Here is a 27,655-nt window from a genome sequence, read left to right on the forward strand (position 1 = left end):
ATGGCTCATCCATCTCTCATGTCAAGCGTTCACGTCCGTGTTGACTCTTTCTTCCTCTAAATGGTGCTCAGTTTGATTCCTCTTTTGCTGTTCCCACCATCACTACCATATCACATCTGGAATAAAGCAACAATCCTGCAGCTGATGTTTATGTCTTTTAGTCTCTTCCCTTCCGTCATCCTTTGTGATACTGCTCCCTGAAATTAATTTTTTGCTCAATCCTTAGAGTGACTTTTTTTGGTAAATAGTCTATCCAGCACAGACTTTTCAGGTGTGAATAAAAATTCTGCTAATCACTGTCCTTTCTTAACTGGCCAGCTTCTTCTCCCATTATTTATTCCAGAATCTTCTGTTCCCACTGATCCCACAGTCCTCCTTACATGTGATTCATAGTCCAGTCTCCATGCCTTTGTTCTGGCTGTCGTTACTTATTCTTAAACTTCCTCCTCTTCAAAATGCATCACCCTCCCACACCTGTTTTGGAATGATTGACTGCTCCAGTTGACACTCATTTTTCTGTTCTCTACAGTCATTGGCATATTATTTGTATCTCCCGTAATGCAAGCACATGACATATAATAGATATTTAGTAAATATTTGATTATTTCAAGGATAGCTTTCTAACCAATGGAATCTAATAATAATAAAAAGGTATATTTGGGAAAAGCAGATAATGGCTGGTCCAGAGTAATTACTGCACACATTTTTACAAATATACAGCTAATTCTGAGGTCACTGAGACTCAAGTAACATTATCTGTCATATCTTCAATATACTTGTATGTCTTATGCATGTTTAATGCTGATGCTTCTAAGGGGTAGCCAGTCACCCATGGAAACCAAGAATGGTACTATCATCAATCAATGCATATGGTATAGGTAACTGGGCCGTCTCTTTGACCAGTCAAGTGAATATTTAATACAGCTTCCCAAGCATATTCCTTGGCTGAACTGTGAAATGAGATCAGCTGGTATATACCTTTACCCTCTGATAAACATAAGGCATTTCCCTTCCCCAAACTGATGGAAAACACCACTAAATTTGTATACATCCACCCCTACCTGTGATTATGGTGTCAGACGTTTGTGTACAGTTCCATTCCAGTTGATCCTGTATAAGGAAGAATTTTACCATCTTAATTGCTATTCCCAAAGGTTAACATAAACTGCTTTAGTCAGCAAAATATATATATCATCTTTGCCTTGCTGTATTATAAATAGCTGACTCTCTCTTCTTTAGAGCCAATAGTCATTTCTTTGCCTCCTTAATTTATACATGCAGCCAAAAGAAAAACCACTTAGTATTCTTAATGAAATGGCATAAGGTTTAGATAATTTTTTTACTATATGCAGTAAAAATGCAAATGTGTGTGGCTTATTTGCAAATGCAGACATTAATAACTGATATTTAAGCAGGCTGGATTAGCAATTTTACTGATATATTCAAGAGATTTTTCCAATAATTTGCACACTCAAAATCAATTTGAATACAACATGTAAATTGAATTTAATTTTTTGATATAAAATTGTAGTTATCAGCTTGAACCATTAAATTTACTATTTAATATATGCTTTCCAGCTCACTTGGTTAGAATTTCATTGCGCCTTATCTATATAAATTTAATTAGGCTCGATATCATCAGTATATTATAGAACTAATTAAAGATTTAGATAAGTGCTGAGGGGACTTATTGAAAACTCCATAAAGTTCCATTTAGAAAATGAGATATTCTTCCTTCAGTTCATTGTGAGAGAACGAAACAGCAAGAAGTGTTTCTTGCAGTGTTTCTGAAAAATTATTTAACTGGATTTAATGGACTTATTCCATTCTTTGAAGAGCTTTTTAATTACTCTGTATCTTTGTGCAGTCCAACAACAGTTATAATCTTTGTTTAAAGACTTTAAAATCTTCTCCTCCCACTGAGCTAACTGTCTTGTATTCTGTTGTGCACATGTGAGTGTGAGTGTGTGTGTGTGTGTGTATGTATACACAGGTAGATGGTATAGGATTTTTAAACCCTGATTGAGATCATGTAATATGTAATGGTTTGTATGGGGAAATCTACCAGTTCTCACAAGTAGGATAAACACTGAGAAAGATCAGAGAATGCCCACCATAAACACAGTAGGAAAAGGGAGAAGATAAGAAACCCTGACCCAGGAGAAAGTCCCTGGGCAAAACTGAGGTTCCCGAGTATGGCTTCTTTGAATAAATTGGTTTGTAGAAATCACTTTGAATTCCCTTGTATCTGCGACTCCGCTATAGAATATAAAGCAGATTATTTAAAAGACTGATTTCAACTAAGTGCTTTGTGTCTTCATTACAAAGCACAATAAAGCCTTTTACTACAATGAAGCCACTATTACTTTCCACTGAGTATGCACTGAAATAAAGCCGCACCGTGCTACCGCACTCCCAGGGTGCTCAGTGCTCTTGTCAAAAAGCACATTTTTTTTTTTTCCAGTGCAGATTGAGTGACACAATGCATGGTTTAAAAAAAAAAAAAAAAAAAAAAAGGAAAAAAGAAAGTGAGAGGACAAATAACAAATGTAGGCCATCTATGACTGGGCACACTGTCGTTCAGCATAGAGACACCCAGGAAGCCAGCGAGCCAGAAAAACTGTTGAGGGCCTGTGTGGTGTGATAGAAAAGTTCCAGGCTTTGGGCTTAGGAGAAACCGATTTAAAGCTCTGCTGTTGATTAGCTGTGTGACCTGGGGCCTAATCTTTCCACGCCTAAATTTCTTTCCCTAGAAAATGGAAATAATATTAATAATGCTGCCCCTGCTGCCTACTTCAGTCTCCCTCATGGATTGGGATGGTTTTTAAATGTCATCTATTCTAGTTTTAATCCATTTAGTTTTCCAGATACAGAAACTGAGGTACAGTGGGATTAAGTGGTATGATCATGATCACTGGTGAGCTAGTGGCAGGGCCAGGATTGGAATAGATACCTCTGAGATCAGGTCTGCACTGTCACATGGACTATAAAAGAACACATGGGCATTTTCTTTCTTTCTTTTTTAAAAATTTATTTGGCTGTGCCGGGTCTTAGTTGCGGCATACGGGCTCTTAGTTGCGGCGTGCAGGAACTAGTTCCCTGACCAGGGATCGAACCCGGGCCCCCTGCATTGGGAGCCTGGAGTCTTAACTGCTGGACCACCAGAGAAGTCCCCCACATGGGCATTTTTCTTAGGGACATCCTGGCTGCACTTGGTAGCACTCAGTTTTTTTTCCCCTAGCAACTATTTCTGAAACACGTCACTGCAGTTTCCCTGCCCAAATGGTTTGTAAACATTTGCACCTCCCAGTCTGAGAAAACATTTGCAGGAACATTTGGGTCACAAACCAATGTTTGTTTCACCCCCCCCACACACACACACTTGAAATGTTTCCCTTTGAAAACATTAGAAATCGTGCCAGTAAAGCGGATTCTCAACAGAAGTGTAAGCCTGGAGTGGGAGGGACACTCCCAGCTACCTGGTTTGGGACATTCAGGGACCTCCAGGCACAGCAGTTCCTTCCAGGCCCAGAAGGAATGTGCAGCATCTCCCAGCACAACCTTAGACTGTGACATCCTTTGGTTTTGAAGTGTAATAGGTACATGAAGAAGTGCTACAGGTTAGGTGAGGGTTTTCTGTTGGGGGGAAGGGGTGTGGGTAAGCAGGTTAGTTCCCACCTGTGCCTGTGAATTTAGACAAGGTGTTGAAGGGGAAGTGAGGAGAGAAGAGGCAGAAAACTGGCCAGAAAGTCTCACTGTAGAAAGGACAGACTGCCGGCTTACTTGTTTCTCCCTTATTTTTTACCACCCTACCCTGCTGAGTGCGCAGCTTCAACACTGTAGTGCTGGTTTCAAGCAGGGTATCTAGGTTAACCTTGGTGAGTAGCACTGGCCTGATCAATGACGGAGCATGGACTAGTGACTAGATCAGTAACTTGGGGGTCCAGGCAGAGGGGGCATAATCCTAACTCTACTTCTGACTTGTGGATTACCTCAAATAATCCTGTTACCGAACCAAACTTTGGTCCGCTCACCTGCGACGCAGCAAAGCCCGTCTACTGCCACCGGGTTGTGATGAAGGAAACTACAACGTTTATCGTAGGGCCCCAAGCAAGGAGAATGGGCAGCTTGTGCTCAGAAGACCCAAACTCCTCTTCAGGAAAGAGGGGTTTTTTTGTTTTTTTTTTTTTGCGGTACGCGGGCCTCTCACTGTTGTGGCCTCTCCTGTTGCGGAGCACAGGCTCCGGACGCGCAGGCTCAGCGGCCAAGGCTCATGGGCCCAGCCGCTCCACAGCATGTGGGATCCTCCCAGACCGGGGCACGAACCCATGTCCCCTGCATCGGCAGGCGGACTCTCAACCACTGCGCCACCAGGGAAGCCCCCAGGAAAGAGTTTTTAAAGGCAGTATTTGGAGTGAGGGTTGCAGTTCCTAGACTTTCTTCTGATTGGTTGGTGGTGGGGTAATAGGGTGATGTTTTGTGAATCTTAATCAGCAACCTCTGGTTCTGTCCAGTCTGGAGTCTACGTGCTAGTGGTCAGCATGTAGTCACCTTCCTCTATCTACCGGGGTGGGGGTCCTTGTTTCTACAGAACAACTCAAAGATATGTGTCAGATTGTTATGTATATCCCTTGAGGAGCTAGGACTCTGTTTTATCGCTGAACTATTGTTTAAACTATCATTACTCTTGCTTGACTGCTTTTCCTTTGCTTCTGTGTTCCCTCACTTCCCTAACTGATAACTGCTTTAGTCTGCTCTTTGGACCTCAGGGAAGGTCTAGGAAACCAAACCCTTTTTCTACAAACAGGAAACAGAGTATACGGAGGGGCTTTTGTACCCAGGAGGACCCCATAGAGCCCTGCTGGGTTTCAGTCCCCCCTTTTCTTTGATACTCCTCAGTCCTGAGGGGAACAGGGACGGAACAAGAAAGGGAATAAAATTTTAGATGAAGAGGTTCATCATAGGGACCTCCCTGGCAGTCCAGTGGTTAAGACTCCTGCTTCCACTGCAGGAGGCGCAGGTTGGATCCCCGGTCGAGGAACTAGGATCCTGTGTGCCACATGGTACGGCCGAAAACAAACAAACAAAAAAGAGGTTCATCATAAACCCACTAGGGGAATTCAGTTTTAGGGGGACTTGATTTCACTCCCCTCTGCCACCTTCCTCTCCTTTCGTTTCCTATACTGATCCCAGGTCTCGAAAGCAGCATTTCCCTGGGGCCACGGGAGAATAATCATAGGCCCCATCCTGCTTGCTGACAGAGCCCCCCTAGACTGTATGTGAAGCACTGTGGAAGTTCATTAGATTTTTGAAAGCCCTGGAAATTATGAGACACTAATTCTGAAGGTAGCAGATGGGAGGAAATGGAATGAGCCCTCTCACTCTTTCCTACCACTTTATTCTACAGTATTTGTGGAAAACTGGGTTCAGGAGTCCAGGCTATTCTTGCTGCTTTTTAAAATAACTTTCAACTTTTCTCATTATAGATCAACATACTTTTTCTGTAAAATCTGTCCCCATCCCAGCGTACACCTTCCTTTCTAGTACAGCCTCAGCTCAACCCTGAGGAGTCACTCATTACCAGGAATAAAGATCTGAAGGTCAGCTGTGTGAAAAAGCAGATGAGTGCAAGAAGTCTCAAATTTCACTTTAATTTAGCATAAGGTAGCACAACAGTCACACTTTGAGCCATGGACAGAAAATTAATCAGTCGATCTGAGAAAGAAATGGAAAATCTTATTTGAGCCAAATTTGAGGATTATAACCTGAGAAGAGCATCTCAGAAAGCTCTGTGAACTGTTACACCCATTAGAAGTCAAGGCACAGTTATATAAGTTTTTTGAGACAGAGGGCTGTACATAAAATGATGTATTTTTGACAGTTTACATAATCCAGATCTAAGTGTCATCATGGTGCGACCTGTGACCCCTCACAAGCTCAAGAAGGAATGGTATCTTTCAAGGAGTTGTCTTGGTGATGGGAGAACGTTGCTCTTTATGGTTGAGCAGGTATTCCTGCTTGACGGGGGAGGTCTGGACAATACATAATACAGATACACAATGCACAGTGGAGCGGGGGAGGGGGGAAGCCAGAGGGCAGAGAATTTTTATGTTTAAAGTTTTCTTGTCTTGCCATAAAATACGAATTTTATTTCACAGAGCAGTCATCTGCACCTCTGCTTCTATTTTTTTCCCCCATCTGATGCCCAGGCTAAAATAATATTCATGTATTCTTGCCAGATATGTGTATTTGCATTAGCCCTTTACAGTTTATATAGGGCTGTCACAAATAGGATCATAATGAGTCTCTTGATTATGAGTAAACATTTTTGTCTTCCAAAGCTTGATTCTGGCTGTAACTTGTTTTCTCGTGGCCCAACTCAGAGTTTTTCTGGAATGATCTGGGGGAGGTAGGATAGGGATCTGGCTGTTGTTAACCAGCCTGCTGACCTTAGGTATTTAGCCCTTGTGATGCTCGATTGTGAGGATGAAATCAGGTAAACCTTAAAGCATTTGGCATATAGCAAGTGTTAAATAAGTAGTCATTGTTCCCCTTAATAAAAACATTAGTATAATCATTAGTGGATCTTTGACTCAATTATATTTCTATTACTCTGTAATCATACACATAGAATTGTTCCCAATTCTAACCTGTTTTTCTAGTGGAGGTTATTTATTATGAGTTGTCATAAATTTTTCTTGAGAATGGGGATGGAGGGAGTTCAAAGGCATTTAGTGCCAAGATGCTGGGGAGTCACAGAACCTACAAAAGTGTGGAACCCTGAGAAATGGCTTTAGTTCATTTCGGGACACTTAATGAAAATGTGAGCTGGTGAAAACGTTTCTGTATCTGGCAGCTTATAGAATCTTTTCTGCAAATGTCACAGAAGACCATGGAACTGCAGCAAATGTCTTGATTAATGGATCAGTCATCACAACAGTATTGGCTGTGGATGTACGTCTTCTGTAGAGTTAAGACAGGGTTCTAGGACTTCCCTGGAGGCACAGTGGTTACGAATCTGCCTGCCAGTGCAGGCGACACAGGTTCGAGCCCTGGTCCACGAAGATCCCACATGCCACAGAGCAACTAAGCCCAGTGCGCCACAACTGCTGAGCCTGCGCTCTAGAGCCCGCGAGCCACAACTACTGAAGCCCGCGCACCTAGAGCCCGTGTTCTGCAACAAGAGAAGCCACCGCAGTGAGAAGCCCACGCAACGCAACAAAGAGTAGCCCCAGCTCACCACAACTAGAGAAAACCCACGTGCAGCAACAAAGACCAATGCAGCCAAAAATAGATAAATTAATTTTTTTAAAATATTTTTTTAAAAAGTCAAGGTTCTAGTTCATAAAATTAGCATTTTTATAATAGCTTTATTGAGATAGAATTTGCATACCACAAATATTAACTAACCCTTTTAAAGTGTGAAATTCACTTTTTTTAATATAGCCATAGATGTATAGCCATCATCACTAGCTAATTTTAGAACATTTTCATTACCCCAAAAACAAACCCAGTACCCACAAGCAGTCACTCCCATCCCCCCACCCCACCCCTGGCAACCACTAATCTACTTCCTGCCCCTGTGGATTTGCCTAATCTGGATATACCATATAAATACAGCATGTGATCTTTTGTGATGAGCTTCTTTTAGTTAGGATGTTTTCACGGTTCATAAAGTTAGCAGTTGTCTTAATGTTAGGATATGAGACTGAATTAAAAACCCAGGTACCCACTCCAACACTTGGCCTATCGCCTGCTCTCTTTGTCTTTTCTTTTTTGTTTGGAGTAGGGAGAGAAGCGAGAAAAGGAAGGTAATATGTTTTTATTGAAGTATAATATACATACAGTAAACTTTACAAATCTTAACTATACAGCTTGATTATTATTATTATTTTTTTGTGTGTGTGGTACGCGGGCCTCTTACTGTTGTGGCCTCTCCCGTTGCGGAGCACAGGCTCCGGACGCGCAGGCTCAGCGGCCATGGCTCACTGGGCCCAGCCACTCCGCGGCATGTGGGATCTTCCTGGACCGGGGCACGAACCCGTGTCCCCTGCATCGGCAGGCGGACTCTCAACCACTGAGCCACCAGGGAAGCCCTTGATTACTTTTTACAAAGTGAATACACTCAGATAACCATCACTGAGATAAAAGCAGAGAATATTAGAATCACCCCAGAAACCTCCTTGTACCCCTTTCTTAGTCACTACCCCCAGGACAGGTATTTCCTGATTTTGGTTGATTTTATTTTTCTGCGTTCGGTTCCCTGCACAGCCGCCATGCAGCCATGTGGGTGTCCCAGCCTCTGCGAACTCTGATCTCAGAACAGACATTTCCTCAGCACTCAGGGCCTCAGTCACTGCATTCACTACTGTTAGTTCCCATGGGAAGTAAAGCAATACTGAACCTCTCAGGAGCCCATCTCTGTGCACTCTGTGTCCTCCCGGCTATTCTGGGCCACCTGACCCCAGGCCTCATTTTTCTCCTCTCTTGGTCTCCAGCTTCCCTTGCAAACACCAGCACTCCCTTTAGCATGGGCCATTACAAGGGAGGGGAAAAAAGCACCACCTCTGGGCAGGCACAGTTTGTGACAGACGTTGACCTGCAAAGGCAAACCTTTTGAGGGGAGACTCCCATTTACAATGGAGGCAGCCCTCACTCGGCCACTAAACTCACCTGCTGTGTCATCGGCTGGTTTCCATTCTGATCAGAGGGGTATTCCTGTCACGAAACTCTGTGTGTTAGCTTCTCTGCAGAAATTTTAAGAAAATCTTTTATTCCAGAAATTAAGTTTTCATTTTAAATTCACTTTCTGCTCTTTGCAAACTTTAGTTTCTGTGTGGTCCAGGGCTATAGGTTAGCATTAGCATTTAAATAGAAGTATTAAGCACACTCAAAGACCTTTCTCTCAGAACTTGCCCTTTCTGGGAGGTTTTTCAAATCTGATACTTTTTTCTTCCTAAAAAAGGAATGCAAATGCTATATGTATTTTCCCCATCAAAGGCCCTTTTCTTTGTACATACAGACTTAGGAGAAAGGCATTGTTCATCAGTCTTACTATTAGTCTTTTTAATGGAAAGGGTCAGTTTAAAAAAATTGCTATTCCATCCCTCAAGGCCTGATTTTCTCTGCTGACTCTAAGAATGAATTTTCCTATGGTTAATTTTATCCTATTATGTCTCCAGACACCCTCTAGGAACTCAAATCCCGATGATAAACTAAGAATCTGGTGCCACAATTCTTGCTACGTAATATGAGGCTCCCAGTATCAGTGTCCCCAGAAGCTCCCCATAACTGCAGTAGAGAATCCAAAGGGCCAGGGTCTGAATCTACGGTCAGTCTCACGAAGAACTTGACCTTCTTCTCAGACCCTCTATTTATCTGCCAACTAAGGTTATCAAGCCTAACGTGTGTGGTTGTCAAGAGATTAAACAAGATAGTGACCTTCCTCCTAATTTATGATTTTATATGTAATTGTAAGTGTCTTAAATCCTCTCTCCCTCACATTGAGCTCCCTCAACCAGACCAGTGGAGGAGTAGGGATAGAAGGTAGCTTCTGGTAAACGGTACCCCTCCTGCTTTCTTCTGTTGTTACTGCCTGTCTTCCCTTTCCTCTCTGCCTCATCTCAGCCCGGCAGTGGGTGTTGTAATAGTTCATGCCAGTCGTGACCTGAACAAAAGCTACTAGAGGTGAGGGCCTGGATTTTCCTATCAAGATATTGGCGCCCTTCTCTCTCTTTGAGGTTGATTTTGTTCAGCTACAAGCTTGGGAACAGGAGTTGTGAGGAAACCTAGAAGATGGATATGGCCTGATAGAGGAGAATCTGAGCAAACCAAGGAGAAGCTGGGTAGTCCGACGGCCTGAAGGCTCTCTAGCTTCTCCAACTGTCCATCTTCCACCTACAGAAAGACCTGGAGAGGTCTTTCTAAAACCCAGTTGTCATCATGTCTGACTTCTTCCAAAAATCCTCTCTTCAGATTCCTCCCCATCAACTACAGCTTTGGTTCCCAAATGTCAGCGTGGGAACTGAAGCTAGACCGTCATTGTCTTCCTTAGGAAAATGAGAAAAATAATGACAGTCTAGTGAGTTTGTGAGTCTCTCATAAAAGAAAACATGTCCCTTTTGTTCTGAGATTTTTTCTTTCCTGCTTGAGGAGTATTAAAATACCTTCTTTTATTGAGTCCTGGTAATAATAGATGATAATAGTTCTGTCTTAATAACCTGGGCAAAACAAAAGGCTAACAACTCTAAAACAGTCACACCCTGCATCCCTTTCTTTGGTCCACCCACGAAGTCCAGTCTTTACTGTGACACACAAGGTCCGCTGTCATCTGGCTCTAGCTTACCTTGCTAACCTCTCATCCCTCCTTCCCCCTCCACACACCCGTTGCCCTCTGGGGAGGGATAAACCATTTGTAGTTCCCCCCAAATACCATATTCTTCCTACCTTCCCACCCACTTCACACATTCTGCCTCCCTCACTTCTAAGAGTTCTTTCCTTCCCTCATGTTTGCCTCCTCGTAACGTCTCCTCAAAAAAGCCTTCCCTGACTGATCTAAGAAGTACACAGCCCTTCCTGTTGGTCATCTTAGATCGTCTCATTTGTACCTTTATTACAGCTGCTGTCATATTACTGTAAATACGTGGCCAGTGTCACACCAGACTGCATCTCCGGAGAGCAAGGACTGTGCTTTACTCATTTCTGCATCCACAGTACCTACAACATACTACCTGGTGCATCATTGATGCTTAAATATTTGTTGAGCAAATAAACAAAAAAAGAATTTTGAAAGGTACTGTATAAGCACTGAGGATGCTACAGGGAGTCATAAGACATAGTCTTTGTCTTAAGACATAGTCTTTGTCATCAAGAAGGCTGCATTCTGGGAAAAGATAATAAATATATATTACGGTACATCCATATAATTGAATCCTCTGCAGCTATTAAGAAGAATGAGGCAGGTTGATACGTACTGAAATGGAACCACATCTAAGATACATTAAGTGGAAAAAGCAAGTTGTAGAAGAGCATGTAAACACCACTTCTCTTTAAATATGTGTGCTGTGTGTGGGTACCTACACACGCATGCTCACACACAGTTCACACACACATACATACACGTGCATGCGCACTCACACACAACTATGCTTGTATATGTAATGAATATAAAATGTATTTGAAAGGATACCCTGGAAACTTTCTAACAGCGATTGTCTCCAGGAAAGGAAACCGGGTGGATGGCTAAGGGACAGGAGTAGGAGAGAGACTTTGCACTGTACGCTTTTTGTCCCTTTTATTTTGTTTATTTAACAAACGCTTATGTATTATGTGCACTTTACAGATATTAACTAGTTTAATCCTCCTGACAACCCTATGAGGTGGATATTGTCAGTATCTTTATTTCATGGTTGAGGAAACTGAAGCCCAGAGAGGTAACTTGTGCAAGTTCACACAGGTAGTAACTAAATACCCTGACACCTTTTTAAAAAATTGCATCTCTAGTTCCAGAAGAATCTTAGTTGCTCTGTTTTGTTTTGTACTTTAAATAAACAGATCCTACTGTGGATGATACATGTTAAATGGGTGACGCATCCGTAAGTAACAGAGAAGGAAGAAATTGCTCAGGGTAGCTTCATAGAGGATAGGGGTTTCAGCAGTCTTGAAGGTTAGGCTTTGAATACACAAACCCAGAGCCCAGAAGAACTAAATATGTTCAAGGGGCATTGATGGCTCAGTCTGGCTTCAATAGAAGGTTGATAGAGGAAAAAAGTGGGGGAAAAAGGTGGGATTGGCACCAAATCCAAGGCTTTGGATGTCAGTGTTAGGAGTTCGGACTTTATCCTATTGGCACTAGTGAATACACAAGTTGTTGTTTTAACACAGAATAGTGATCTGATGCAGGTAGAACTGGAGAAGATTAACCTAGGAGGAGTTAGTGATTGTGAGAGACTCAGGTAGGAGCGTAAAATAGTTAAGATCTATGATAATGAGATTGGTAAGAAGAAATGAATATATAAGATGTTGCACTGATAGACCCAGTGATCATCAGGCAAAGAAAGAGCGAAGACTCAAAAGTGACACTGACATCCAGAGGTTTTGCGAACTATAGTGCTGTGAAGCAAAACTTGCAATTTAGGGAGGCCACCTGATAAGGGCACCTGATAGAAATGTCTGCAAATCAGTGAAAATGAAGCTTTGATCTATTCAGAGACCAGATCATGAGAGAGAAACCATCTCATATACAGACTTTGGGAAGCAGAGAGAGAAGGACAAAGAGCAGGGCGAGCCCCTGACTGGGAGGAAGGCCTGCAGTGGGCAGACAGTAGGAGCCGTTAAAGGGAAGGAAGGAGCTCAGGGAGTTGGGGGAGGAGCCTGAACCACTTGGCTCCAAGAACGGTGAGTCCAGGATGGAAACTGTCGAGGGGAAAGACCACTGTGTCTACTAGGATGTCATCAGTGACCTTTTTGAATATAGTTTCAGACAAAGTGGAGGCTTTTGAAGGATAGCGAATACAAATTATTTTTTTTGAGAAATTTGACAATGAAAGGGAGAACAGAGACGAGATGAGATATAGAGTGGACACAGGATTGCATGAAGGGCTTAGAGCTTGTTGTTTGGTTTTGTTTTTGTCCAAATATGAGAAACAAGGATATCTGAAGGCAGACATAAAAGAACCTGTGAAAGGGGTAGATACTAGATACAGGAGCTGAAAACAAAACCCCAGCAAGATCCTAAAGGCAATGGGAGGGATTGGGATTAAAAGCATAAGACCAATCTTAGAAAGAAAGGGGAAAAAGGGCTAGAAAAGAAACCCCTCTTTTGAGCCAAGAGTCGACAGGAAAAGATTAATAAAAAATCATTTCAATGTGGAGGATAGGATGCCTCACACAATTATGGTAAAGTACGCTCCAAAGAGATAATATATATGTGGCTGGTACAATAAAAGTTACCTGGGGTTTTTTTGTTGTTTTTGTTTTTGCTTTTTTTTTTTTTTTTTTTTTTTTTTACCATTTTTACAGAGCAGGTATTCTACCCTGTTGTTTGATTTAATCCTCAAACCTACCCTGTGATGTTATATTATTTACTGTATTGCATAAATGAAGAAATTGAAGTTCAGACAGGCTAAGAAATTTCTTAGGTCAAACAGGTTAAGTAAATGATACGAGATTCATGTCTAATTCTGCCAGCGAATGAAAGAATAGTTGGGGAGAATTGCAGATGACTCGCCAAAAACAGATGTTTTCCCTCTGTGCCCTCCCCTTTTTCACCTGCAATCTGTTTTCATTGCAAACATCCACATCACCCTCTCAGAATTACATCAGAATAATACCCCTCAACCTGTTACACAGAGCACCTGTGTTATTCATAGTTCTTCCCTTCCCAAGGTCAAAGAATCATGGACTGCTTTTTTACCTTGTGCTCTATCACTTAATGAAATTTACTGACTGTTAGCTCTCTCATTCATTCTTTCCTTTTCATTTATTCACCACTCACTAGATGCCCAGGGGGTAACAACGAATGGTACAGAATCCAACCCTGCCCTCAGAGAGCCTGCATTCTAGGATGGGAGGCAGACATTAATTTATGTAATAAATACTTACATGACATTTACTCTGTTCCAGCCACTGTTCTTCATTATTTGATCCTTGTAACAACCCCATGTACTTTTTCCTTTCTCAGATGAAGAAAATAAGGCACAGAGAGGTTCATAAATTGCCCAAGAACATACAAATAGTAAGAGGCAAAACTGAGATTCAAACCCAGGCCCCTGACTCCTGAGTCCATGAGCTTAACCACTGTATTATGCTGTGTCTCTAATTGTGTGTGTGTGTGTATGCACATATTTTTAAAATATACCACATATATGTTAAAACTATATTTTGGAAATATATATATCTTTTGATGGGGATGCAGGCTAAAAAGAAGAGAAGCTAAGTAAAAGGACAAAGCTTGACGAGGATGGGGCAGCTATCATTTTACCTAAGGTGGTCAGGGAAAACCTCACTTACTGATAAGCTGACATTTGAGCAAAAATTGGACTGAATCTCTTCTAATCTTCTCTTTTCCTCCAGTCTTCAGTCCCTTTAATCCCATTTGATACTCTTTTCTGATTTTATTTCAAGTGGATTATAGTATAAAGCAACACAGAACTATGAATTACAACAAAGACAGGGATTATCATCACCTTCTTGCCCTATAACGGGTACTTTTTTAATAGTAAGTAAAAAAATGCCCTGGTTCAAGGCCCTGACCCCCGCACACCCTCATGGACCATTTTTACCAGTCCTGTTCTAAAGTTTCTCCCAACTATTGAATATAGGAGATCATAATTTCTTCCAGACATATTCACTTGGGTTTTTCGAAGATAAATCTCCTTTCGTTATTAGCTGCCCATAATTCTAAATTCTCTGGTGTCCTTTACATTATTTCTATTACTTTGTTGCTGTTCCCGGCCTTTCCCCATTTAGTAGCATTTGACCTTTTCAGCACTCTTTGTAGTTCTTGCACATTAATTAAAGTATTAGGTGAGATCACTGTTATAAGGCAGTGTCCTTAGCATTCAGTAGATGCTTTCTCTTCTGAATTTGATTTGCCTTCATTGTTACCCTTTGTTTGTTTTTCAGTCTGTGTCCTATCAGGGGTAGCCATTCAGAATAAATTCATTTTGCTAGTTACAGTTTTTTAGAGGCACTGTATAAAATGGTTCACTGACATCCAAATATATATCAGCCACAGTGGTCTTTACATCCACCAAATTCATATTGCTATCCAAAGCTATCCATCACGTTTGTCGGAGTATTTGGGTCTTTAATTAAACCCTGCTGGTTATGGTACATATTTCCATTAGCTCCTTCTGATTTAGTCTGTTATTTTTCTAATTGACATCCGTTCTGAGTCACATGTCCGTGAATCTCAGGTGGCCCATTTTGTAGCTTTGGTTTGTTTAGCTTTTCTCCCTTTCGTAAATAACCTAAGGGTTTAGTGAATACCCCCTCGAGTGTTTGCCGTTGGGACCTACTGATTGGCATATGCTCATATGTTCAAATAATCCCCTGATTTTTTGGTCCCTCTGCCAAAACCGTTTTCCCTTCTGGCCTTTCAGTCCTAAAAGATACAGTCTTTTGTCTTGGCAAAGTAGAGAAACTTCCTGTAACAAAAGTGAGCGGCATAGTAGGGTCTCTGCCTAGGACCAAAGGGTAAGGAGTCAGGGTTTGAGTAACTCAGTGGACTGCTGGCTGAATAGCAATCTTTGCATCTTAAACCCCCAGCAGGGATACTGGCTTGAGTGAACTGTCCATTCAGCTTCACCGAGTTTTTGTCTTAACACACTGGTGAGGTAGCTGGCTAGGGGCAGAGTCAGTAGCTAAAGAATACAACTAACTGGCACTTACCAGAATCAGTCCATCATCCTGGCCTCATGGGCTTAATAGTCTAATGGGCATGTTCTCCCATCAGACCACACAGTCCATGCCTATCCTCACTGACCTTTCTCCCCAAGCACTACAGGTAGAGAAGAATCTCCATCTATAAATACAGTAACCCAGCACCTGTTACCGCTTCACTTCTCCGTCACTTGAAGCAGAAACCTTGGTTTCTGTACCTTGTCTAGGGCCCTTCAACTCTTCTTTCTCATGTACCGAAAGAGAGTAGCACAATTAGCAGGCAGGCTGGCTAGCAAGACCAGGACTTATTTTACTTTAAATTAAAACATTTGCGTGGTGTCTTAGAGACCTTTGGTCTGGGCCTGGATTGGATTTTTTTTTTTAAGTGTAGATAAAAAAAAAAAAAGCTTCTTGAAACCAAGGACTATACCTTTGTATATTATATTAGCATTTAAAATGTTATTAGAGCTTCCTAAGCATTAGTAATAATAATACTGGGTTTTCCTTTGAAGAGATCCTTTGCATTATTTATTGAAAAGTTGATCATTCCATTTCATTACTTAAAACTGAAAAACCCATAGGGCCTTTGAATTATTTTTATTCAGCATATCTCAGCAGTTATTTCCCGGATTGCTAATCTGAGAAATATAGATAATATCCAATACAAGGGCCTTGTGCTAATTGGTACAGTTTGTAGTGTTGAGGCCACCAAAGTACATAATACTATGCCCTTTTATCCACCTATGATATTAGATAAATTATTATTTTAATTGAGAAGACTCTAACGTGATATTCAATAAATTATATTTTTTTTAATGGAAAAGACTCTCTTCAGTGATATTCATCACAGCATAGCTCTCCTTAACCTGGACTCACCTTTTGATAATCAGAAGAGCATTCACAGGAGCATGAGACAAACACACTTATGAAAGTAAAATGAAGGACCTAAATAAAAAAATCACAGAACAGGAGGATAATTCTGTTCACTCTTTCATATTTCATTATTTGATAACATCAGAAGATGACTCCATCAGAATTGCTTTGGCAAGTGCAAACAGAAATGTGCCCGATCACTATGTATTAAAACCTTCAAAATGGGAGAAGTAGTTGAGCAGACTTCTTAATGGACTGAATAATTATTCATACAAATGGGGTTTGACCAAAGGCAGTGCCAGACCAAAGAGACCCAGTTTTAATTGTACTGAATTTAAAATGCAGCTCTTCCTCTAGCCCTGTTGTAGGAAACTTAATTTAAAAAATTATCTGATGTAGCAGAGAGTGACATGTGAATCCTTAAGTTGTCGAAGAGAAAATTCTAACCGCAGATACTTATAAATTCAGAATGTGTTCCAAAGGTGGGGAACAGCATTTCCAGCGAAGAAAACAAAAAGACATTTTCTTCCCGTATCAGCAAGTGTAACTGAGCTCGGGAGAGAGGGTCATCATCACAAAAAGGGCTGGTTCTCAGAGGAATTCCTTTGAGTGGTTGTATTTTCTGAAGAGAAATAAAGCAGGTCTCTGGCCACTGCTATCAAAAATAGCAGGGTCCGTTACTGAGAGGAATGAAGGCAGATAGATGACTTTACATTTTAAGATCTCCCCTGGAGAGACACTGCCACCCCGCCCCTCGTCCTGCTGAAGCACGGCCGGTTATCAGAACTAGGCCAATAGATAACCGCCGTTTAAGCATGGGTGCCATTGATGGAGGCAGTGGTGTGTGTGCCTCATTATACAGAGAAAATGTAGGTGGACGACCCATCAAAGAAGCCTCTGCAAGCCTTACAAGCAGCAGACTCCTGGGCTCTCTTTACCTCTTGAATGGGTTTCTGCTGCCACCAGCTGAGGGAATTTATGCAGTTTTTTCCTAAAGACCATTCTTTACCTCTCTTCACCCCTCTTTACCTTTGCCTTTCTTTACCTCTCTTCAGGTTGTCCTGGTGAGAACAAAAAAACTGCACAACTTCTTGTAAGGAGTGTTAATAACTTATCCCCCTATAGAGTACAGATCTAATTCTGCCACTGACGCTCTGAAAATGATTTCGCTTTTCTCTACCTTAGTTTTCTCACTCCTGAAATGGAAATAACTTCAACTCTTTCAAATTAGAATTTTCAATCATGTCTGTAATAAACTCTAAGCTCTTTTAAGGGGAAGACAAATGAGAGCAATTATGTTATATTTTTTAATAAACTAATTTATTCTTCTGACACACAGAATTACCATCCATTTATTACTGGTCTGGAAAGTACCTCTGAGCTAAGTTTACACTTGTTCAGAATGTTTTCGACTCAATCACTACTGCTTCTTGCTTCTCATAGCTTAGGGAAAATCAGCATCAGCTAATTCTGCTAGAAGCCCGTGATTTTAAAGGACTAAGCAGGGCTTCCCTGGTGGCGCAGTGGTTGGGAGTCCACCTGCCGATGCAGGGGACATGGGTTCGTGCCCCGGTCCAGGAGGATCCCACATGCTGCGGAGCGGCTGGGCCCGTGAGCCATGGCCGCTGAGCCTGCGCGTCCGGAGCCTGTGCTCCGCAACGGGAGAGGCCACAACAGTGAGAGGCCCGCGTACAGCAAAAAAAAAAAAAAGACTAAGCAGAGGATGCTGTAAAGGTTTTAATGCCAGTGCTTAAATAGCATCTGCTGTAACCTCTTTGTTTTTCACGTGGGAAGCAGAGATTCGAAAAGCTGACAGCAATTGTCCAAGGTCACACAGCTAGTTAGGGAGGAATGAAAGACTTAACCAGAATCTGAGCTTAGTTGATCTCTTGAGTATTTACTTCTCTAAGTCTTTCTGCTATAACTACCTCTCAGTTATTCATGGGATGATTATCTAGTTTATGGATTATTCAGTTCCTTTCTTTTCTCTTTCCGTCTCCCTGCTTATTACCATGTATACCATTGAGTGAGTAGAGAAAACAGGAGTTGAATGTTTTTTTTTTTCTTTTTTTTTTTTTTGCGGTATGCGGGCCTCTCACTGTTGTGGCCTCTCCCGTTGCGGAGCACAGGCTCCGGACGCGCAGGCCCAGCGGCCATGGCTCACGGGCCCAGCCGCTCCGCGGCATATGGGATCCTCCCAGACCGGGGCACGAACCCGTATCCCCTGCATCGGCAGGCGGACTCTCAACCACTGCGCCACCAGGGAGGCCCGGAGTTGAATGTTTTTACCTGACAATTTAGTGACCCATCAACTCCTGGGTTTTTATTAAATTGCTCATAATGTTGCAACTATTGGCTAAAAAGAATTTGGGGGGCTACAGTCGATGCTAAGTTATATTCACGTAAATGTTTCTTCCTTTGAAACTTACATTTTAAGTCAGCTTCAGAGCCTAATTCTCTTATTGACATTAATACTATCGTTATCTTGGGAAGGACTAGATGAGAAAGTCTTCACAATGAAATGACTTAATTATCCCCCTTCCTCGAGGAAGTAATGAATCAGAAAGGCAGCCAACTTTTGGAAAAAAAGGGCACCTTGTCCATTACCGGATTGGAGGGGCACAAAGGGAGGAGTAGAGAGAGGTGACAGAATGAGGAAGCCAGAAGTCTTTCCTGTAACTCTTTTTTTTTGCGGCACGCGGGCCTCTCACTGTTGTGGCTTCTCTCATTGCGGAGCACAGGCTCCGGACGCGCAGGCCCAGCGGCCATGGCTCACGGGCCCAGCCGCTCCACGGCATGTGGGATCTTCCCAGACCGGGGCACGAACCCGTGTCCCCTGCATCGGCAGGCGGACTCTCAACCACTGCGCCACCAGGGAAGCCCTTTCTTGTAACTCTTGAATGCTGAATATACAGCATGACTTCATTATTTGGTTTAGAGTGAATTCCCAGATCAAATCCAGTGTTATTCAAATATTACTGTGAATTGTATAAATGAATTTTGAACTGCCACAATACTAGTTTGTTCCATTACAGTGGAAGGCAGAGTTGAATGTGAATTTTATTTAATTCATATTTCCTAAATCCTGACTAAAAATGAATTAGCTAGACAAGTATCCTTTGTAATTAGTACTTTTGCTCTTTACAGGTTCAAATATTTCTGTATTACAGTGACTTTAAAGCAAGTATAGGGTTCAGAGTCCTTCATTTTGAAACCTTAAACAAATCACTCACACTCTCTATAGCTCAGTTTGCTTATCGGTAAAATGTGGGTGATCTCAGAAGCTACTTCAAAGGGTTGAATATGTTAATGCATCTAAAAGTTCAACATTACTGTTAACTATTACTACGATCAAGACGAATTCTAAAACCCAGCCTGTGACATAGCTGTATATCTGTGGAAAATGTAGTTTCCATTTGGGGATCTAGGAATCTGAACACCATCCAGTAGAAGGGGGCAGATGGTGGAGCTGTGGACAGTCCCCCAGTCAGTGCCTTCCTTTCATCCCCACACGCAGACTTTATGCACCTCCTACAGCTATAGGAATGAGGCGTGCCTGGCTAGGGAATAACTGGTCTTATTAGGGCTTTCTTCCCTCACTTGACAAAGAGAACTGAATCTGTTTCCAGTAGCTTTTAGAGATACAGTGATAACTTTGAGTATGGCAAAGCGGGAGGGAGAACCAGGGATGAGAGACTAGAACGCTCCTTGCTTCATACCTGTAAAAATTTATGAAGCGCTCTGAAATAGAAGAAAAACACTATACGCAAAAGATACGAAGATATCGACAATTTGCTTATACATGTGTGTGCATACCCATGTACGTTAAAAACTGATACATAGATAAAAAATTTTTCAACCTCATATAAATTAAAAGAATGTGAGGGGGGACTTCCCTGGTGGCACAGTGGTTAAGAATCTGCCTGCCAATACAGGGGACATGGGTTCAATCCCTGGTCTGGGAAGATCCCACATGCTGTGGAGCAACTAAGCCCATGTGCCACAACTACTGAGCCTGCGCTCTAGAGCCCACGAGCCACAACTACTGAGCCTGCGTGCCACAATTACTGAAGCCCATGCGCCTAGAGCTGGTGCTCCGCAACAAGAGAAGCCACTGCAATGAGAAGCCCGCGCACCACAACGAAGAATAGCCCCCGCTCGCCGCAACTAGAGAAAGCCCGCACGCAGCAACGAAGACCCAACACAGCCCAAAATTAATTAATTAATTAACAAAAAAAGAATATGAGGGGCCAGGTGCTGTCATATGCTGTTGGTACGAAGATAAATTGATACAACTTTTTTTTTTTTTTTTTTTTTTTTTTTTTGCGGTACGCGGGCCTCTCACTGTTGTGGCCTCTCCCGTTGTGGAGCACAGGCTCCAGACGCGCAGGCTCAGCGGCCACGGCTCACAGGCCCAGCCGTTCCGTGGCATGTGGGATCTTCCTGGACCGGGGCACGAACCCATGTCCCCTGCATCGGCAGGTGGACTCTCAACCACTGCACCACCAGGGAAGCCTGATACAACTTTTTTAGAAAGCAATTTGGTGACGTTGCCAAAGTCCTAAAAAAATATACTTACCTTTTCACTAATTCTGCTTTGGAAACCTGTCCTCAGGAAAGAAAGTTTTTTAAATTGGAAAAAACCGAAGTGTCCAATAGTGTGTCAGCCTAAATATTTCAACTATAAGAAAGAAATTGGTAGGATACTACATGTGGGGAAAAAAATCTAGAAGGAAATGCCAAAATGTGGTATGTCTTTATGATGGAATGATATGAGTAATTTTTTTTCCACTTAATCTTTCTGTAGAGTCTGTATATCTTATGTGGCACATGTATTAATTTTCCAATCACAGAAAAGCAAAATAAACTTTATTTGTACGCTTTAAAAAGAAGATCTGCCCAACTTATCAAAATGCCCTTCATACCCTTACTGGTATGAATGTTTTCAGATAGAATCACTGGGGAGAAAAAGTTGCAGTGCAATACCATTAAAGTAAAATAAGAAGAAAAAAACACAAGGAAGAACAGTCTGTGGATAAAGGAAACGTGAGGAAGATATGAGGAAATTATCTGTTTGGACCTGAACAAAATTTAAACGTTGTCATGTTATAGACTGTGAGACCAGTCTATGTGACATCACTTTGCTGTCTCTGCACTCCCCTCCCTCTCCACTTCGGGAACTCTGCCCAAAGGCCCACAGCAAAGGGAGAGAGAAACCACAGGGAAGAACCACCTCCTCACAGAATTTTCCATCCCTAAGGGGGACGTGGATCTCTGGTTTCTGGAATGGGATATTTGGTCCACATCTAGCAACGGGACCCTGAATATCACAGGCTATGAAGAAACTTGCTCTACAAGGCATGAGCCAAGAAAGGTTTAAATCAAATATGTGTTCACTGGTCCCATCCAGGCAGCTAAGTCAAGTGCTATCTCATATAAAATGTGGTGCCCTGGAAGCCATGGCTGCTGCTTTAATTTGTGATGATAAAGATCAAGCTTTCATTTCCCTGGGACCTGATAGATTATTTATTCCGGTTGGGTTACATGTTCATTTCAGTGTGTCAGTGTTTACCATGGAAGCTCATTCTAATTGTGTAGTTTGAGGCATGTTCCTAAATATTTTCTCCTTAGAGCACCTTGTAGCACCCTTTCTCCACCTCCAAGTACAACTCTTGCTATGCTGATTTAGTATAGTCTTTGCTCTGAGGTACTATTCTGAAAGATGAATGGATTCCATTCTGTCTTAAATACCTATGTTTCTTGATGATCTAATATATCATCATGGTTATGGGGATTTTTCCCCCTAACTATAGAAAATACACCATCAGTTACCTGTCAATTTTGTTTAATAACTCAGCCTTGCAATTCTGGGGTACTGTTCATCTGAGGCTCTTGAGGACTCTTTTAGTCTCTCAGTCCACTTCAGAGTGTCATTCTGGGATTTATAAAGGTCTTCATTGCACAGAGGATATTGAAACATTAAGAACTTAAGTGGCATGCCCTTTATCACTTATCACGCTGGAGGCTCCAGGACTAGAAATCCAGGCATCTTTGTTTTGTTGTCTGCTCCCAGCATGGAACAGCGGTCTCTGTAGAAAACCAGCCAGTATCCCTGGAAACAATTCATCAGATTTTTCAAAAGAAATCCAATTTCATTTGGTCTAATGGGTTCAGTGTTACTTGTTAAAATGAAAGATGAAAATATCAACATCATAATACAAAGAAACCCAATTCTTTGGGTTTAATCTCAGCGAAAAGCATCACAACCCCACTTACTGCTTCCGTCTTCTTCCCTAATGCTTTTAGATCCTTGGCTCAAGCAGATGAGAATGGGTCTGTAACTATTCCTCCATCAAACAGACTCTGGCTCAGAGTCCTGGCTGGTTCCAAACCTTTGCGAATCACAGTATCTGGGGATGGGGCCTCAGGAATCTGTACTTTTCATAAGTTCCCAGTAACTCTATAGTTCAAGAATCACCATTCTGGAACTGCAGCTATCAAGTCCCTTCTAGCTTTGAAAGAACCATGAGCCCCCAGTTCTCTCTCATTCCATGTGGCAATTCTAGATTCAAACATGTATTTTTCTTGAACAATGTTTTGAACATTTGCTTAGGTAGTTTCCTAAGTGGACAGCTCTCTCCCTCAACTGTGCATCTAAGATAAGAAGAATTAGAGGATGTAGGACCTCGTTTCTGAAAACTGGGGCTGGTATGGGGGAGGAAGCCAAGGTGTGCCAGGGGACATGTGAAGCCATGGGATAAATGTGATGCACTCTCCTACAGCAGCAAGTTTTCCCTAAAAATAGTATCTTTTTTGTTACAGCAGAGGTATTGTGGAGGAGGAATAGTTCACATGAGTTTTATGCTAACATAAAGCTTCAAAACAATTCTTGACTGTAGCCAATGTTGGGCTTCAAGACCTCTGGAAGTTAGAGTTCATTCACTTATTCTTTCAGAAGTACCTCTGTCTATGTTCAAGTTACCGTTGACCAGTGATTCCTAAATATGTGGTCCCATGAGGTTAGAGTGAACACTCGTTTGAAACCACTACAGAAGACTAGCCCCAAGAAGACCCTTTACACAAGGATGTTGAGCTATTTGCTGCCAGGAGTAACTCAAAAACTCTCCACTTTAAGACGAGCACCTGCTATTCCTGCCACCATTTAGGAAGCAGTCATAAAAGAGTATTATTTCCCCCATTTAAAAAGAGTGTTAATTGGAAAAGGCGGCTTAGCAACGCAGGAAAATGAACCAGCCACGTGAAAAGATGCCCGCGCTCTTACCACTTTCCCACTGTAGCAGCAGTTTATAAAGTACTCTTGAAATTACCAAGCTCCCAGAATGTATTCCTTACCATCAAGATGGCTTAGTTCTCCCATAGGATATTCTTTTTTTCAGGATGTTCCTGATGAAGAAGAAATCCAAGATCCCAAGGCTCCCAAGTCCAATAGTACAAGATTTTTGAGCGAGTGATCCTGAAAGGTCCCTTCACCCGCCCCCCCCCCCCAAGTTGCCTTGGGCAAACTGCCTTTTTCTGTCCCCTCAATCCTGGAAGAGCTACCTATTCTGTGAGGAGGAGAGGAGGAAGTAAACTGCCTTTGGCTATGATAGCATCACTGGCTCAGAGCCTGCACTGAACTCTACCTCCCGGGGCATTTGTAGTAGCTGGGCAAGTCATGGCCTCAGAGCCCAGTAGACTCAGGGAGGACTGTAGTGGCATCATGTCGGTGTTCAGATTGGCAGGTGGCAGCCCTCTCCGTCCTTGGCTCCCAGCTTCATGTTTTCTCTGCACGGCACGTTCACTCTGATGCCTGCTTCCCTTACATTAGAAGGCACTACTCTTCTCTCCGTCACCTGGGCCAATGGCGTTGAGCCGGATGGCTCTCAAGTCCCTTCCTTTTTGCTAGAATTGTACCGGGTCCTCTCCCAAACCATCCTGCATACCGCTGTCACGTCAACCTTCCGGAAGCACAGCTTGGAACGGTGCCTCTGTTCTCAGCAGACCTTGGGGCCCCAGATGGGGGTGCTTTATTGACTTAACTATCCTGACGTTAGACCCTCTACCTCTGTCCTTCACTGCCTTCTCCCATGACTCTCCGCTCTTCAGCTGCACTCCCCAGGCTAACCAGATTACTCTTCCCTGTCTGTGCTCATCTCTTCTCTTTTCCTTTAATCTAGAATTTCCTTCCTGGAAGCCCTGCCTGACAGTATCCTACCCCATTTGAAGTCTTCCTTGATCCTTCACCTCCCTTCAACATGGTGTGATTCCTCCTTCCTCTGCTGGAAATTCATAGCATTGATACCTCACTCCGGGCACTTGGAATATTCTTGTCTTTGTCCGTGAAGAAGAGTATTGGACTTCAGAGTCAGAAACCTGGGTTCATCCTGTCACAGCCACAAATGTCTTTGTGACGTTGGGCAAGTCTTATAACTTCCCTGGGCCTCAGTTTTCTTATCTGAGAAAAGGGAGTAATAGCGCCCTAGGTGTAGTGAGGGTTACATGACACAGTACATGGAAGTGAACTTTGCTAGCAGTTTTCTGTGCTTTTCACTACCTTTTCCTGCTTGTCTCTGAGCTATCTGAGGAAAGGGGCTGTGTCCTGCTCATCAGTATATACTACTATTACTTTTATTACATTACTATTAATATATTATTATAAATATATTTCCAGTAATAATAGTTAATGTTTATGGAGCAGGTAGAATTGTGTCAGGCACCATTCTAAGTACTTCATATGGATTAACTAGTTCTCCCAATAACCTAGGAGGTACTGTAACTTCAGAGATACTATTATTATCCCACTTTATGGAGAAAACCATATATTTCACAGAGCCTCCAATGAATGAGTCAATGAATGAGGGATTGAATGAGACAGAAACTACTAGCAATGCCTGCCAGATGGTTATTTCTCTCTCTTGCTTCTGTACCCCAACTTCCCTTTCTTTTGATCTCCTGAGGCAAATGCAGAATTAGGAGAAAGTCTTGAGTGAACTGAGACCTTGATGAGAGGTCTCCCTGGGTCTTCATTTAGACTTCTCATGAAGTGAGCTCCAGGAGGATGGAGATCATGTCTGTCTTGCTCTCCATCACATTCATAGGGCTTAGAACAATGTTAGCGATCAATAAATGTTTATTGAATAGATAAACTAAGTAGTTTATAAATAGCACATTCATTACCACTGAAACCACATAGATTGCTGACCACGGAGCCAGTGAGCAGTGTTGTGTCTTGCTTTCTCAGGCAGTACTACGAGATGCTGTACAACACGGCCGATGAACTCCTGAACCTGGTAGTGGACCAGGGCGTGAAGTACACGGAGCTGGAGTACATCCACGCCCTGACGTTGCTACACCGCAGCCAGACGGGGGTGGGAGACCAGACCACCCAGAACATGCGGCTGCAGCGGCTCAAGGAGATCATCTGCGAGCAGGCGGCCATCAAGCAAGCCACCAAGGATAAGAAAATAACTACGGTGTAATGGGGTGCACCACGGGAGGGGGCGGGGGACTGGTCATTGTGTTTCCTTGGTCATACTCCTTTCTTTGGTATGTTATTTTGTATACTCTGAGCTGACTTAGTTTCCTCTACACTGATGCTTGAGTGGAGAGAAGTTGTAAGGGTTCTTTTCTCTTTAGTTTTGGTTTTTCATATAAACTGTAAAGGGACTGCACAGTACAGAATGTTTGGATTGAACATTTAACTTTGATGCAGTCAATTCCAAAGGGCCTAGGGTGGGACGGGGTGGAAGGTTGGGTCGAATTGAACTCTGCAAAAAATGAATGCATGAAGGACTAATGCCCAGCAATCTTTGGTAAGTAGATTGTTCCTAAGTTCTAGTCCCTCCCTAAAATCACTTAATAGGGTTCTATTACATAAACAGTAGGATTTTTACTGTCTTGACCTTGTCAGTTTACAGTTCGATGAGATAAGTGTATGTGCATTGCTTTCTGTCTCTATTGCCAATGGCTTCTCAGCTGCGGTTTTCAACAAATTTCCCTGACCGAAACAGGACCTCTTCAGGGCTTGGGAGAAAAAATCCTTTTATCTCAATCCTTGGGAGAGTTTTGTATGCAGTAGCCTGGACTCAGGTGATAGGTTGGTTTGATGCCTTTTTTTTTTTTTCTGCTGTATCAACACCAAGCACCATCAAATTAATGACGTAAATGAAAGAAGGAAAGGCGATTCAACCCTCTTCTTGATTTTTCTCCTCTGTTCTCCAAGAGAAAATGATGGTTAGAGAATTTTTTTACACTTGAAACATTGTCTGGGTGTGAATGATTCTTCAATGCTTACTCTCCTTGGGAGCCCCTAGGTCTTTCTCATCTTAGAAAGTAGCCCAGGCCTGCCAGCTGAGTGCAAGGAAGCCGGAACAGCCATAACATTCCTCCTCTGTGCACCCACCAGCTGAGGCTGTTTCTGAAGTGCTCTCAGCTGGTGTGGGAGCTCGCTGCTTCTGGCACACTCGCCTTCCCCACTGTCCCCATGTCTCCAAGATCTCTTCCTGCCTATAGCTCATATATCACAGAAGAAAGCAATGCCCTGAGCGGGACACAACTTGAAAACACGTGGAAAGGAGAGTGGAAAGGACTTGGACCACATGAGGTCATGCCTTATGCCCTGATGGTTCAGAATTTTACACCTGTTTGTACAACTTAGGTCTTGTTGGGAAAAGCAGAAAATTAAAAAATGGTTTGAGAAGCTTAAATGTTGAGTATTGTTTTTCTTGTATTTATTCAGCAAACATTCCCTGAGAGCCTAACATGTACCAAATGCTGCTGGACAGGGGGGCAGGTCCTTAGTAATGAGGACACCCTTGTTACCTACCTCTAAGACGCGATGGGAATCGGACTGTAACCAAAATCGTAAGAGATGTGCACTCGGGGCTGGGTTAGAAATCGGGCCAGTGGGGCGGCTGTGAAGGGAACTCAGCAGGCAGCTGGAAGACGGTCTTCCAGGAGATTCTGGACGGAATGTTGTAAATCTGTGTAGCTTCAGAGGCCCAATTGGGAAGAAGTTGAATCTATATGGGCGATGACCATGGAAAAATGTACTGTCCCTAAACAACATCACTGGAAGTAGTCTCCCCGAGAAGTGGGGGTGGGAAGAGGGAGACCAGGGGAGATCAGAGCTGATCACTGTGGTTTGCAAGCCTCCCCTTAGTGGCCGTGGCCTGCCCACAGAGCTCCTGTGCCTTTTCTTCCCCTTCCGGTCCACTCTAGACAAAGAACCTTGGAGTGGTGATAGGGAGGCCAGAAGAGCCAGGGTGGGATGAGGGAGTGCTTAGGATCATTTGATTGGATGTGGGAAGGGACATGGGTTGGACAGAGTAGAATGCCAAACCCACTGAGAACCAGCAGACAAATGGCCACATGAGCTGCTTCGGAGGAGCATTTAGAA

General features: G+C 42.7%; 1 protein-coding gene across 1 annotated transcript in view; it reads left to right on the forward strand.

Annotated features, from left to right (window-relative positions):
- The window catches only part of EXOC4 (exocyst complex component 4), an 815,775-nt gene extending 788,821 nt beyond the window's left edge, over positions 1-26,954 (forward strand). The window contains exon 18 of the mRNA XM_082632942.1: positions 25,499-26,954. Coding sequence (XP_082489068.1) covers positions 25,499-25,736 — 238 coding nt within the window. The 3' untranslated portion in view covers positions 25,737-26,954. The remainder of the gene's footprint in view (positions 1-25,498) is intronic.
- The last annotated feature ends 701 nt before the right edge of the window (positions 26,955-27,655 follow it).

Source organism: Mesoplodon mirus (genome assembly GCF_964341445.2).
Source record: "Mesoplodon mirus genome assembly, chromosome: 9".
Lineage (NCBI taxonomy): Eukaryota > Metazoa > Chordata > Mammalia > Artiodactyla > Ziphiidae > Mesoplodon > Mesoplodon mirus.